Source organism: Hyperolius riggenbachi, chromosome 5, assembly GCF_040937935.1.
Source record: "Hyperolius riggenbachi isolate aHypRig1 chromosome 5, aHypRig1.pri, whole genome shotgun sequence".
NCBI classification, from domain to species: domain Eukaryota; kingdom Metazoa; phylum Chordata; class Amphibia; order Anura; family Hyperoliidae; genus Hyperolius; species Hyperolius riggenbachi.
The window spans coordinates 89,104,207-89,119,458 of record NC_090650.1 but is presented as its reverse complement, the minus strand read 5'-3'; the positions used below and the strand labels follow the sequence as shown (position 1 = coordinate 89,119,458).

General features: G+C 44.9%; 1 protein-coding gene across 4 annotated transcripts in view; it reads left to right on the top strand.

The window, feature by feature from the left end:
* The window catches only part of LOC137518306 (ATP-binding cassette sub-family B member 5-like), a 232,054-nt gene that overhangs the window by 78,911 nt on the left and 137,891 nt on the right, over positions 1-15,252 (top strand). The window contains exons 21-25 of one of the 4 annotated variants that reach the window (XM_068235977.1): positions 4,040-4,243; positions 7,489-7,589; positions 10,238-10,378; positions 12,578-12,734; positions 13,340-13,537. The exons of the other annotated variants lie outside the window; for them this stretch is intronic. Coding sequence (XP_068092078.1) covers positions 4,040-4,243; positions 7,489-7,589; positions 10,238-10,378; positions 12,578-12,734; positions 13,340-13,537 — 801 coding nt within the window. The remainder of the gene's footprint in view (positions 1-4,039; positions 4,244-7,488; positions 7,590-10,237; positions 10,379-12,577; positions 12,735-13,339; positions 13,538-15,252) is intronic. 4 annotated transcript variants of the gene reach the window in all.

The following is a 15,252-nucleotide window of genomic DNA, read 5'->3' as shown; positions in this document are numbered from 1 at the left end:
CAAATGTTCATTTATAACTGAATTATTGCAAATTTCCTTCTGTTTTAAGAAGGCAATTACACCAAGCTTTGCTTTTTTTAGTAGGAGGGCTTTTTGGTTCCTTTCATCCCCCTATACATTCCTAGTAGTTTGGGTCACCCTAAGCTGCTTGGTTACTCTGTTGTACTCGACCAAGCCCTATTTCATACAGCCTTATCAATCCCTGCCATGTACTGATGAGGACCAAAAGTCCGAAACAGACTGTCTACATGTGGGTTTGATATGGCTGTGTAAAACTTAAAGCTATAGGCTTGCTATAAACCAGCGGTTCTGGATGCTTGCTTGGCTTAACAAGGGCGGAAAGGGATAATTTGCATATTTAGTAGGTGTGCATTGTGGGTAACCACAAATGTTCATTTATAACTGAATTATTGCAAATTTCCTTCTGTTTTAAGAAGGCAATTACACCAAGCAAATCTAAGTGGGAAACTGATCTTGGAGAGCATTTCTCTGATAAGCAATGGAATAAGATCCTGATCTTTTCGCAGAAATCATCTATCTCTACGAGGAGCCAAGAGGCGGGCTATAAAATTTTTACCCGGTGGTATTTTACGCCCTCTAGAATTCAGACAATGTTCCCCGGCTCCACAGGCAACTGCTGGAGATGCGGAGCAGAATTAGGCACCCTCCTCCACATCTTTTGGTCCTGCCCGGATTTGACTGGGTTCTGGGAGGGCGTGAGGGAGCTGATGCATATTATGACAGACTTCCAACCACCAAACTCTCCGGCCTTCTTCCTCCTCCATCACAATACCTGGTCAGTTAGAAAATATAAGAAGACTCTGACGCGACACCTGGTTAATGCTGCTAAGATTCTTATAGCCAGACACTGGAAATCCTCAGAGGCCCCTTCAATTCAGGAGTGGCTTCGAGAGATCGACCAAGTCCAGAGAATGGAAGACCTTACGTCCTCTATTCATGACAAACACGAACAATTTTGGAAGACATGGTATGGATGGTTTGAATTTAAGGAATCTGATCGCTACCGCTCCCTCATGCCCACCTAGTCACATAGCACTCTGAGGGTGCCCTAACCACACCTCTGGCGTTCTTGAGTGAGAAAATATTGAAGCAATGGCGCTATCCTCGGGACCCTACCCCCTCTGCCGCTCCCCCTTTTTTCTCTACCTCTTGCTTCTCCTCTCTAACTATTTTTTCTATCTATTCTTACTCCTTATTTTCTTCTTATCTTTGTCTATGTCAGAATAGACCTTTTTCTAAGGTTTATTCATATGTGTCAGCCATATATGGGAGAGTCTGAGATCCCCCATTAGCTAATATTAAATTAGCTATGGTATACATAGAAAGTCCCAGCTTTTCAGGTTTCCGCACTCTCTACGTGGTTTACCTACTCAGGGTCAGCTACTGGTGGATGTTCCCTCTGGGCCCAGAGCTGGCCTTATAAAAAGTTTATATATATAGTGGAGAGTCTTAACCTCACCAAAAGGACCTCTTAGACTTAAATAGTAATTTGCACTATAATTGATGTTCTATCTCCTTTATAGGAACCACGCTGGTCTGTGGTTTGTCTTATCACTGTTCAATAGATGTTATAGAACGTGTTTTGGTCTCAATACCATGTACTGTATCACTGTTATCTACGGCTCGCACTATGTATGGTGGGCTTTATGTTGTTAGTCTTGATGTCTTTTTGTACTACTTAAAAATTTTTCCAAAATAAAAGAATCTTTAAAAAAAGAAAACGCATTAGAACGCAAGAAAAACGCATGCGTTTTTCAAATTGCGTTTCTTTGATTTTATACGCGTTCTTCATACGCTGACAGTCTGAACAGGCCCGAGCTTTAAAGTTCCTGGAGAGAACTGCAGACGCATCCGAAGCTTACATAGATACATTTTGTTTACATAAATGTATCTAAGTGTTGAATGTGACTCACTCTCTCTGACTGAGAAGGAGCTGGAGGACAGCCAAAGAGTGTGTAACATTTATCACTTGTTACATTCTATTTAGTTAAATGTATCTATCTGAACTTCTGCATATCTCTCAACGGAACTTTAAACCTCTGTGTTTAACCCTTCCAAAGCTGGTCTAGTAAAAAAAAAATGCTGGTTGCATATAATATGCTGTAAATAATGTTTTAGAGCACAGTTGAAATGCAGGGTTATATTCCGCTTTAATGCAGTGGCTGCCTGTCCAATTTCCTGTGTCTAGCGCTAGCAAGCAAGCACTTGGGTGGTGTATAGCAGTAGCTAACGGGTGGTGAATTCACCACCTTCTGCCTCCTGGGGGGAATAGACCCACATTTTTTTCTCATGTATATTCTTATAGCCTGACATTGCTACTTCAAGCAAACGTTTTTATTGCATTCTTAAAAGTGTTAGGCCCGGTTCACATTAGCGTTCGCTATCCGGATTTTCCGGATCTCATCCGGACCACATACTGTACAAACGGAACGTACGTTCCGCATAGCAATGTAAAGGCTATGCGGACGTTCACACGTGTCCGTTCCGTACAGTATGGAGCCGGATCGGATCCGGACTCCGGACTCCTTTCTAACATGCGCTATTTTTTGGGTCCGGCTCTCCGGCCCACGCACCCGGACCTGAGCCTGACAGCACCATCAGGAACACATAAACCAATGGGGAACGGAAGGCACAGAACACACTGCCTACAGAAACCTGACGTTCTACCCCACTTCCTATGCGTATCCAAGCAGCCATTTCGGATGGGGACACATGGGCCAAGCATGTCTGGAGTGGAGCAGCAGTGACAGACGTGCTGGAGCTGTTTGGCAGAATGTCGGAGGTGGAGGTGAGGCCTACAGCGGAGGACCTGATTCTACAGGTGCACCTTCTGCTGACCCCAACATTTTTTTTTAAAATTTCGCTATTTTTTGCCCACGGATCCGGATGGCAGCCTGATGCATGCCTGATACAAACGTACCGTACGGTTCTGATCAGGATCAGGTCAGGATCCGTTTAGGATCCGGTCCGTTTATTTGCCAAAACGCAAGTGTGAATGGGGCCTTAGTGCATTTAAAATTGATGATCAATGGTGCAATATTTGTTTTAATTCTGTATTAAGGTGTAAGTGTCAGCCCCTATATGTACCATATCAGGGGCTACTGCTTGATGACAGTATAGTGTGTGTTGTTGATCTCTGCTTGCATGCCTTACGCTGCTTCTACATTATAAATAGACTGTCCACACTCATTATTATCCCTCTGCTGAAGTGCTGATGATAACTGCAGACTGCAGAGAGTATGGGAGTAGGACTACCGATGACTCATCTTTACAGTAAAAGCAATGACAGTGACAACAAGCTAGTATTTTACAAAAGATTTAAATTCAGTATTTGATCAGAGCCTTTTAAACATACCTAAGCACAACTCAAAGGATGGCTCACACTTATCAACTTTTTCTATTAATTTCCGTCAGATTCAGTCATTGAAATCAATGCCCCAACATGCGGGTCTGATTGGTTGATTGCACCGAATGGAAGATATCGATCAGCGGTGGGCCGGGAGCAGCGGCAGATTGACCACAATACTGCATCGAGCAATGCAACGCTGTGGTTTGATAGATTTGAATAGATTTCATGCTGACATCCATTATCAATCTATGTGCAGTGTGTGGCTAGCTTTAAGTATAAAAGCCTGGTAAACACCTTCCATTTTGATTGGCCAATGATTGGCCAATTATAACACCTTCATGTGATATGAAAGTTAATCTACACAACCGTTCCATAGCACTAACCTCTCATGATACATGGAGCTGGTAAAATTGGTATATAGACACTGCTAGATTACCAGTAAATTGTAAACGATGATAAGGCAAGCAAGCCTTTTATGTAAGCCCCCTCTGGAAAACAGACACTGGATTATTGAGGCTGCCTCTTCAGGTATCCTCCATGCATTTCACATTTCGGACTGGACTTACAGTAGAGGCAACCAGTTCAGTGCGTACTCACAGAGCAAATGAAAGTGAACCCCCGCAAATATTTTGTCACTGATTTTACTTACTTCATTCATTTCCAATTCAGGCAACAGGCTCCAGGCTTGGTTTACTAGCACAGAATTTTGGCAGTATGGGACTGTCCATCATTATTGCCTTGATATTTGGCTGGGAGTTGGCTCTTCTACTGCTTGCTATGACTCCTGTCCTGGTGGTAACTGGACTTCTGGAGACCAGAGCCCTCACTGGCTTCGCTAATCGCGATAAAAAGGAACTGCAAGCGGCTGGTAAGGTACGTTATGTGTTTGACCATTATACAGTATTCCATTAAAATGAGGTGGGTGGGGGGCACAGTGAGAATGCTTTGTGAAGGTGTCACAAAGTGGCATTATAATACACTAGTGACCTAAGCCCGTTTAAAATGGGCTCTAGGTCTGCCGCCACACACACGCCTGCCGCGCACACAGACACGCCTGCCCACTTGGCCGGCCAGCACGCCTCCTGGCCCCTGCGTCCTGTTTCAACGGCTGTGTCAGTGCAGGACATGCGCAGCAGCGCAAAAGCTCTGACACACGGACATGGGACGCAGGGACACTTTATTAGGTACGAGGCCATCTAATAGGGAAGATACAAATGATTCTAAATTGATCCAGGATTATGCAAATTTTGTATGCACATTCATGCAGCTTGAAAATGAACCAGTCCAGTTCTATCTCGGCAGGATTCGATTGGTTCATTTTCAAGCTGTGTAAATTTGCATGCAAAATTTGCATAATTGTACATCCTGTTGGAATTTTTGGTGTGTCATAGGCTATCCATACTAATGAAGCACAGAACTAGCCTGATGATGCCTATTAGATTACACATTTTACCGATTTCACATTTCACTGGCTGTTGCCAGCTGCATAGTGTGCTAGTGTCTGTTTTGATACAACACCTATAGCGATTTTATATGATTTTTTTTGTAAAATCATATATCATTATCCTTTACAATTTACCTGCATGAATGTCTTGCCCCTTTTTTTTCTGTAGAGATAGGGTTAGAACTAGACACCTGCCATTTCACAGAACTGTTTGTTGTATATTTACTATCTGTGAAACAAAATAAAATTGGCTTTAACTTGAAAGACAAGCAAGTAGCAGTGTTAGGTACTCTTGCCCAAGGTTTCCATACGGAATAGGGCGTTGAGTCACAAAAGCATGGTACCTCTGGGAGGCACAGACAGCGCTTGTTAAAATTAGTGCGCGCACACTACGTGCGTTCCTACGCTACGCACTCTTAACTTTCACCCAATCCTCCTAACTTCCTTGTGATGTGTTCATAGCGCCACTACTCTTCTCCACTAGCGCGGCCTCTTCTATGTTAATTAACATACACACACATCACGCGGCAGTTAGGAGGATCAGGTGGAAGTTAAGGTTGCACGCTACCTACCAGGACCACATGTAGCACACTCATTTTAGCACACACTGTCTGTGCACAGTAGAGGACCCATGCTTTTGTGAATCAAGGCCTAGGTGCTGGCTACTGAGCAGGAGGAGCCAAGATTTAGACCCTGGTCTCCTGTATCAGAGGCAGAGTCCTTAACTAGTACACTATCCAGCCACTGCTACACTGTCCAGTCACTGCTACACTAGCCAGCCACTGCTAGACTATCCAGCCACTGCTACACTAGCCAGCCACTGCTACACTATCCTACCACTGCTACACTGTCCAGCCGCTGCTACACTGTCCAGCCGCTGCTACACTGTCCAGCCACTGCTACACTAGCCTGCCACTGCTACACTATCCAGCCACTGCTACACTAGCCTGCCACTGATACACTGTCTAGCCACTGCTACACTATCCTACCACTGCTACACTGTCCAGCCGCTGCTACACTGTCCAGCCGCTGCTACAATATCCAGCCACTGCTACACTATCCAGTCACTGCTACACTATCCAGCCACTGCTACACTATCCAGCCACTGCTACACTAGCCTGCCACTGCTACACTATCCAGCCACTGCTACACTAGCCTGCCACTGATACACTGTCCAGCCACTGCTACACTATCCTACCACTGCTACACTGTCCAGCCGCTGCTACACTGTCCAGCCGCTGCTACAATATCCAGCCACTGCTACACTATCCAGTCACTGCTACACTATCCAGCCACGGCTACACTATCCAGCCACGGCTACACTATCCAGCCACGGCTACACTATCCAGCCACTGCTACAATATCCAGTCACTGCTACACCGTGCAGCCACTGTTACACTGTGCAGCCACTGCTACAATATCCAGCCAAAGCTACACTATCCAGCTATTGCTACACTGTCCAGCCACTGCTACACTGTCCAGCCACTGCTACACTGTCCAGCCACTGCTACACTGTCCAGCCACTGCTACACTGTCCAGCCACTGCTACACTATCCAGCCACTGCTACAATATCCAGCCACTGCTACACTATCCAGCCACTGCTACACTAGCCTGCCACTGCTACACTATCCAGCCACTGCTACACTAGCCTGCCACAGCTACACTGTCCAGCCACTGCTACAATATTCAGCCACTGCTACACTGTCCAGCCACTGCTACACTGTCCAGCCACTGCTACAATATCCAGCCACTGCTACAATATCCAGCCACTGCTACACTGTCCAGCCACTGCTACACTGTCCAGCCACTGCTACACTGTCCAGCCACTGCTACACTGTCCAGCCACTGCTACACTAGCCTGCCACTGCTACACTAGCCTGCCACTGCTACACTGTCCAGCCACTGCTACAATATCCAGCCACTGCTACAATATCCAGCCACTGCTACAATATACAGCCACTGCTACAATATCCAGCCACTGCTACAATATCCAGCCACTGCTACACTGTCCAGCCACTGTTACACTATCCAGCCACTGCTAAAATTTATCCAGCCACTGTTACACTGTCCAGCCACTGCTACACTATCCAGCCACTGCTACACTGTCCAGCCACTACTACACTATTCAGCCACTGCTACACTATCCAGCCACTGCTACACTATCCAGCCACTGCTACAATATCCAGCCACTGCTACACTGTCCAGCCACTGTTACACTGCCCAGCCACTGCTACACTATCCAGCCACTGCTACACTGTCCAGCCACTGCTACAATATCCAGCCACTGCTACACTGTCCAGCCACTGATACACTGTCCAGCCACTGCTACAATATCCAGCCACTGCTACACTGTCCAGCCACTGTTACACTGTCCAGCCACTGCTACACTGTCCAGCCACTGCTACAATACCCAGCCACTGCTACACTGTCCAGCCACTGCTACACTGTCCAGCCACTGCTACACTGTCCAGCCACTGCTACACTATCCAGCCACTGCTACACTGTCCAGCCACTGCTACACTATCCAGCCACTGCTACACTGTCCAGCCACTATCCAGCATTTCCAGTTTCAGATGTTATAAGTTTGATGTTAAAGGCTTTCTGACTTTTTCACTTTTCCCACACACTTCATTTTTTTCATGTTATTTATTTCCTGTTTCAATAAACCATTAGATTGCAATTGAAGCTGTGGACAATATCCGGACTGTTGTATCATTAACTAGAGAGAAAACCTTTGAGGCGTATTACTCGGAGAGCTTGCAGAAACCCTACAGGTCAGATATTTATGTAAAATGGAACGTATGTTAACTCTGTGTGCATCTTTTTCAAGTGTAAGTTCAGACAACATGTATGGTTTATTTAAGGCATCTCTCCTATAGCACCTGGGACCTGGCAGGCAGTGCACACAGTGTATGGCCAGCTTAATAATTCAATACTCTATAGTCCATATGGGAGATAGTGTCTGGGTGAAGGCGTGTCCAAGACTGATGGGCTGCCATATACTCATATGGCAGCCCAGACTCCAGAACTAGTAGAAGCAAATAGAAAAGTTCATACTGTTAAAAATCACAAGAAAGTGTTTTTTTTTCAGATGTTTTAAAAATCACCTTGGTCAGAAGGGGTTGTTAGGGGTAAGAATGCCAAATTTCTACTGCATAGAATGTCTGCAATCCTGTTTAAGATTAGAGCTTTCATATAGTGAAATGTGCCCATCTTTGAAGAAAACAAGAACTGAATATAAAAAAGTAAAATTAACCATACACAGGCCATACTTACCTCCTGTGTAGTCTCCTCAATCTCTTTCTCCTCAACTGCATTCCATTTGTCCACTATGATCAATGAAATTCTCCATTCTCCATTTTAAAAAATGGCCAATACCCCATAACAGCTTCCTGGTCAGCACACTGTTAAACTGTAATATAACCCACTTGAGCCATAGGGAAACATGGACATTACCTTGCACATTCAGTTGTAACTGACAGCTGCTGATATATAACTGACAGCAACTGGTATATTTCAGTTCTGACAAAATATTGTCAGAACTGGAAGGGATCACTGTAGAAGAAAATGGTGAGTTTCTGAGAGGAACTGATGGTGAGGTAAGTATGCAATATTCATTTGCAGCTACATCATGTGTTTATTTAAAATCATTTTACTCACTTCAGGTTCCCTTTAAAGTCAGAAGACTTCTGTCCTCAGATTTAGCTTTTCCTGGCTTCATACATTTTTTGGAGTTATTCAGCAAAACTCTATTAAAAGAACACACTCCCCTTTGATCCTTAGTATATGCAAAACATACTTAGGCAGTAATCAATGCTTGTTAAAACCCTGCAATCTGCACAAACAAACACTGCTTCAAAGATTTCCTAACAGAAATCTCTAAATAGGAGGGTCTCAACTTGATTTGATGATTATCTGCTCTGAAAACTGGCATTACATTTCAAAGCTGCCTTTGTTATATAGTAAAATCATCTAGCAAGGAAAGTAAAAGAGGAATGTAAACAAAAGATAATGTCATCTCCTGTTCGGATGCGGATCATAAGCTGAAGGGAGCTCTCCACTGCAGGACAAAGTGCTGTGTTTAACTGTTTGAATGCGGTTCTGCTACACATTTTTTGTGGTAGTAGCTTTAAGGCTGTAAATAATATTTTAGAGTAAAGAAGAAAGGCTGAGTTTCAGAACACTTTAAGCAATAATTGCAGTATTGTTTATGTGACTCAAGCATATTACATTTTATTTGGTTAATGGATTACCAGGGCATTCAAAATATGCCCTAGCTTTGGAAATCCACCCACTGGATTGTGTTCTCAGCTCTGCAGTATTTTCTAACTAATAACAGAAATAGGGTTCAGTTGTGGCTGCTGACAGAGATTGGGTACTGCATTGTGACAACAACTGACTGATATTGGGGGCTTCATTGTGTCTGCTTGCAGGACATGACACGGCACATTGGATGGAAAGCAGCAGTGAGTGGCAAGAATGTGTTATCAGGCTGCCGTGAGTGACAAATACCGGGTGCCAAGTAGCAGTGGGTGACTAGCACTGGGTACTAAGCTGTAGTGGGTGACCAGCAGTGGGTGCCATTCAGGATAGGAGGCTGGATTGGCACTCCCTGGTGGCACTGGTGCAAATGGTGGCAGTGATGGAGGGGAGAATGGTAGAGGGCATCTCTTTTGTTACTTACTTGCCTCCTGCTCACTGCTCTCCTCCTCCAATGCTCTCTTTAGTGTGGCTTCTTTTATGGCGAGGAACTCTCTTCTTCAAGCCACATAACATCCTCCTCCTTGCTGTCCAATCACTCAGCAATGAGAGAGAGTTACTGGCGGTGCAGCAAGAGATCCAGCTTGCTGAGCTTCAGCATCCCTGCAGCATAGCTCCCAACTGTCCCTCTTTTGGAGGGACAGTCCCTCTGTCCCTCTTTCCTCCTCATTTCTCCCTCTTTCAGGACTTTGTCCCTCTTTCTATGTAAATATACATATTTCTCTACTAAAAAATGTGTTTGACTCTAAACTTTATTTCCATCCTTTAAATTGATATATTACTAATTTTAAAATGTGAATATAAAGGAAAATGAACCAGGCTAGAAAGGACCAGTGTGGTCTGAATTATAAAACAACATATTTTTCTTATGAAATCTTTATGGTATGCGTGACTAGTGGTGTGACGGGGCATGATCAGGGGTGTGGCAAGGGCGCAGCTTAAGTGTCCCTCTTTCTCATCTCAAAAAGTTGGGAGGTATGCTGCAGCTTAACCATGGGAGCCCGGAAGCTCTGCAGCACACTGTTCTTTTACCCTTGGAAGAACTTTAGGCCTAAGCCTGATCAGCCTGTGCCTAGAAACAACACTGCTTCAGGGTTATTTATTTAGTATATGCTGTGTGAGTGTCATTTATAATTTGTTTTACTCTGTCTTCAATTTGTAGGAATTCACAGCGGAAAGCTCAGATATATGGCATATGTTTTGCCTTCAGTCAGTCTTTTATATTTTTTGCCTATGCAGCAAGCTATCGCTTTGGTGCTTATTTAATCCGAACTGGAAGGCTAAACGTTGAAGAAGTGATGCTGTAAGTATGACACGGGGGCGTTGCTTGGTTTGACTGAATGTGAATGTGTTGCAGGAAGCCTGTCTTATGTGTTGTCTATGGCCATTGCCAGGCACCATCTGCCCATGATGCCAAGTGAGGCAACTTCCTCAGGTGGCAGAAGTCTGGGGGCAGCACCAGGCAGAAACAGGAAGTGAAGAGAGTGCTTGGCCAACCTATACTGGGGGCAACTGTACCGGGCTAACCTATACTCTGGGCACCTATACCTGACTACCTACCTCTACTGAGGGTGTTTTTCGGGGGCATCACCACAGCTATAAAGTGCAGTGCAAATTGTCGGGTGCTGTGCGATCAGTCCAATTCATAGGCCATTGAATATTAAATATTAATGTTAGAAATACATAACAGAAAACAAAAGGTTTTTCTAAAATGCACTTTTAACAGTAAAAGAGGGTTTTTTTTTTCCATTAGTGAAGTCAAGTTTACTTCCACTGACGCAGGAAGAGACAATTATTGAGCCTATCATAGCCAGTGGCTGCTGATCTGTTGGCTGACAGACAGTGTATTAATCAGTAGCTAGAGGCTTTGATTGGCTGAATTTATTACCATCCCTGGGTCAGTGGAGACCTGCATGCGAAACTGAAATGTGCCACGTATGGGACTCTTGATCACTATCATGGTGGTGCGATGTAGGAAGAAATGGATGATGCAGGGCAGGCTTTAATTCAGATTACAGAAGAACAGAAGACTAGAAGTTCAGAAGAAAAGGAGAATCTGAAAAAAAAAAAAAAAAAAAAACAAGAAGAAAGAAGTATACAGATGCTAGTGCCGAAAGAAGAAAAAAGGATACAGCAGAAGATGACTTTAGAAGTATACCAAAAGTGAGATTTGCTTGCAGGGAAACTCTGCGTATTCGGCCCAATTTCCGCAGCAGTGGAAACGGGCCCTTAGTCCCAGGAGCACTGAACCAAAGGATAGCAATGGGAAGTGCTTAAAGAGACACTGAAGCGAAAAAAAAATTATGATATTATGATTTGTATGTGTTGTACAGCTAAGAAATAAAACATTAAGATCAGATACATCAGTCTAATTGTTTCCAGTACAGGAAGAGTTGAGAAACTCCAGTTGTTATCTCTATGCAAACAAGCCATTAAGCTCTCCGACTAAATCTTAAGGTGGCCATACACTGGTCGATTTGCCATTAGATCGACCAGCTGACAGATCCCTATCTGATCGAATCTGATCAGAGAGGGATCGTATGGCTGCCTTTACTGCAAACAGATTGTGAATCGATCTCAGCCTGAAACCGATCACAATCTGTGGAGCCGCCGCTGCCGCCTGTCTCCCCCCCCCCCCCCCCCCCGCATACATTACCTGACGCTGGCTCCCGGGCATCTTCTCCGCATCTTCTCCACGCTGCACCCGCTCCATCCCGGCGCTTCCTGTGTCACTCCGTGACCAGGAAGTTCAAATAGAGCGCCCTCTATTTAAACTTCCTAGTCACTGCAGTGACAGGAAGCGCCGGGATGGAGCGGGTGCAGCGTGGAGAAGATGCGGAGAAGATGCCCGGGAGCCAGCGTCAGGTAATGTATACCTGATCGGATCGGCCACCGCTAGCGACGCGCTCCCTACCCGCGGGCGATCGAGGGTAATTTCCCGCACGGCGCGATCGACGGGCCGATCCGATTTCGGGAGGAAATCGGATTGGTGGGTGCGTTTACCGCGAACGATTGGCAGCAGATTCAATCCCAGGATCGAATCTGCTGTCGAAACGGCCGCGAATCGGGCCAGTGTATGGCCACCTTTAGTCATGGAGAGGGCTGTTATCTGACTTTTATTATCTCAATTGTTCCTGGACTATTTACTTTTCCTCTGCCAGAGGAGATGTCATTACTTCACAGACTGCTCTGAAAGACTCATTTTGAATGCTGAGTGTTGTGTAATCTGCACATATTATAGAATGATGCAATGTTAGAAAAAACACTATATACCTGAAAATAAAAGTATGAGAATATTTTCTTTGCTGCTAATCTTCTAGTAATTATTCATAGTACACAACCAATTCATTATATCATATATTTTTTTTCGCTTCAGTGTCTCTTTAAGTTTAGTGGATCTAGGCCTCTGTCTTTTAGTTACCAATTTGCTAGTTTGTTTTTATATCTTAGTATTGGGATTAACCAAGCCTAACCTAATAATAATCTAATAATTTCTCTACAGTGTGTTTGTCATTCTGACATATGGCGCTGTGGCAGTAGGACAGACATTATCCTTTGCACCAGACTATGCCAAAGCCAAATCTGCAGCTTCCCACCTGTTTGCCTTGTTTGACAGAGAGCCAGCTATAGACAACTACAGCCTGCATGGTCTAAAGCCGGTAAGTTAATATACACGACTGTATTAAGCCTGCTTTCATTTTTCTATCGTGTCAACATAGACACTGATCGCTTCTGATTTAAGTTGTCCACACCCTAAACAGAAAAAAAAGGGCGCATGCAGCAAGTGGACTATTTGGGCGCCATCATAGGCGCCACTGTTAAATATCGGTATTTGGGTGCCGGAGCGGAAATTTGGCAGCCTGGGGGCGAGTTTCCGTTTAAGCACTAGGTAGGTAGTGTGTGCAGGGAGGAGTTTCGTGTCGGCATTAGGTAGATAGTGTGTGCAGGAGGGGGGTTAAGGGTTAGGAATTAGGTAGGTAGTTTGTGCTGGGGAAGGGTTCTGTGTGAGAGTAAGGTTAGGTTGGCCATATTAAAATATCGGCATTTAATACCGATATTTTACAGTTTTATAGTAAAATATCAGTATTTTAAGATTGATATTTTACTATCGGCCTTTAGTGGGCGCCCAAATTTCCAGGCGCCTTCATTTGATGGACGCGTAGACACCAGAGTTTAAGAATAAATATATTATGTCTGTGGATATGTAAAATTACTGAAATATTCACCACTCTTTTTTTTGGCCTTATGTTTATGATCTCCATAGGGTAACTGCCAAGGAAATTTGGAACTACGACAAGTTTCCTTCTGTTATCCCTCTAGACCAGACGTGCCAGTGTTGCAAGAATTGTCTTTGAAGATATCCAGTGGTCAGACTGTGGCATTTGTGGGCAGCAGTGGATGCGGAAAAAGTACTTCGGTTCAGCTCCTGCAGAGGTTCTATGATCCCCTCCAGGGGACAGTGGTGAGTCCACATTACCTTCTGCATTCTTTGCTGAAAATGTATTAATGCTGAAAGTGTACCAGAGGCAGCACATGAGGGGGCAGATGGGACATAGAGGCATGTTCCCTCTTCCTTGACATGCATCTGTGTCCCCCTCACTCCGCTCTTTGCCCCCCTGCACTGCACTGTCCCCCACAGAAAACTCAGACAAGCAGCTTGTCGGCAGCTAACAGGGGGAAGGGGCATCCCTTGCAGGAAAGGCACTAATGCAAAACACCCCCTTTGGCGTTAATAACGCCTCATCCCCAGCTGCCATTGGCTCTACACTGCCTTTCCCCCACCTCTCCCCCATCTCACTGCACTCTGCTCTGTGATAAGACTCAAAGAGCAGAGCTTGGAGCGTCATGACCCAGAAAGGAGGAGTGGTGGGGAGCAGCGGTGATGTATGCTACCTGATACGGCTAACCCCCCGGGTCAGGTAGTGTGGGGTTTTTTAGCATTATTTTACCACCTCGGGTTCTCTTAAATACGGTACTGAAGCAACCTGAAAAAAAAAAACAAAAGTTAGATACTCAACTATCGAGAAGGAAGGCTCTGAATCCCATAAAGCCTACCGATCCTGTCTCCGTGCCCTTGGTCCACCGTTGTGTTCCCCATTTAAATTATTTGATCCAACTGGTCAAATACACCTTCGGTAGTCCCCGGAAGCACTCTAGTCTCTGAGTGCTTTCGAAGATGGGTGCTCCCTAGTGTGCATGTGCAGTACGGAGCCGCCCATCTTCGGAAGCACTAGGAGATTCAAGTGTTTCTGAAGCCTTCCGAGGACTTCCAAAGGCACAGACTTTCACGGCAGGACAGCGGTGGACTGAGCGCACCTGGAGAGCGACCAGGAAGGCTTTTTGAGATCCAGAGGCTCTCCCTTTCCATAAGTTAGTATCTAACTTTCTTTCCAGCTTGCTTCACATTTTCTTTATCCAAACTCTATATTCAAATTATATTTTGTGTAGTAGCAAGCAAAATAATAGTCAAACAGGGTACTGGTAATAGAACTAATCTATTGTGATGCAGATAACGGTGTAACTCTGTATGTATACGTCTGCTATTTCTCAGACCGATAGGCCCACTCTTAAAGCAAAAGGCCCCGTAAAAACGTATAGCAAAATGTACTGCATTTTTCAGGATACCCAATTTTTATTGTGCATTATCCTGGTTTCAGCATCATGAATACTTTAACATGTACACAAGACGGTTTTAAATGTAAAAAAAAAGGGACACAGAAGCATGTTACCATCTGAAGGACATGTCTCTGTGTGCTCACCTTATTGCCCTCAATTCCCCCGTGCCATCCTTGCCCCACCCCCAAATCTGGCGACAAGCGGCTTTTCGGCAGACCAGTGGGGAAGGGGCATCCCTCGCAGGAGAGGAACTCCTGTGTTATGCCCTTCCCCGCCACTAATAGCCTTCTCACTGGCTCTCCTCTGCCTGCTCCTCCCTCTACCCCGCCCCTTCATGCCAATAAGTGCTCTGTGCTCGGCTCTGACCCCGGGGTCACAGAACTGGAAGCAGGAGTGGCGGCGGTAATTGACTCTACCCCTTCCCTCCCCCGGATCACATAGTATGCTTTTTTTCTACTTTTGTGACTGACTCGGGTTCGGTTAAGAATGCAAATTAGGGTGAGGAATGATTTTACAATGAACAAACACTTACTCAGTAATTTCTAAAGTAATAAAAAAAAT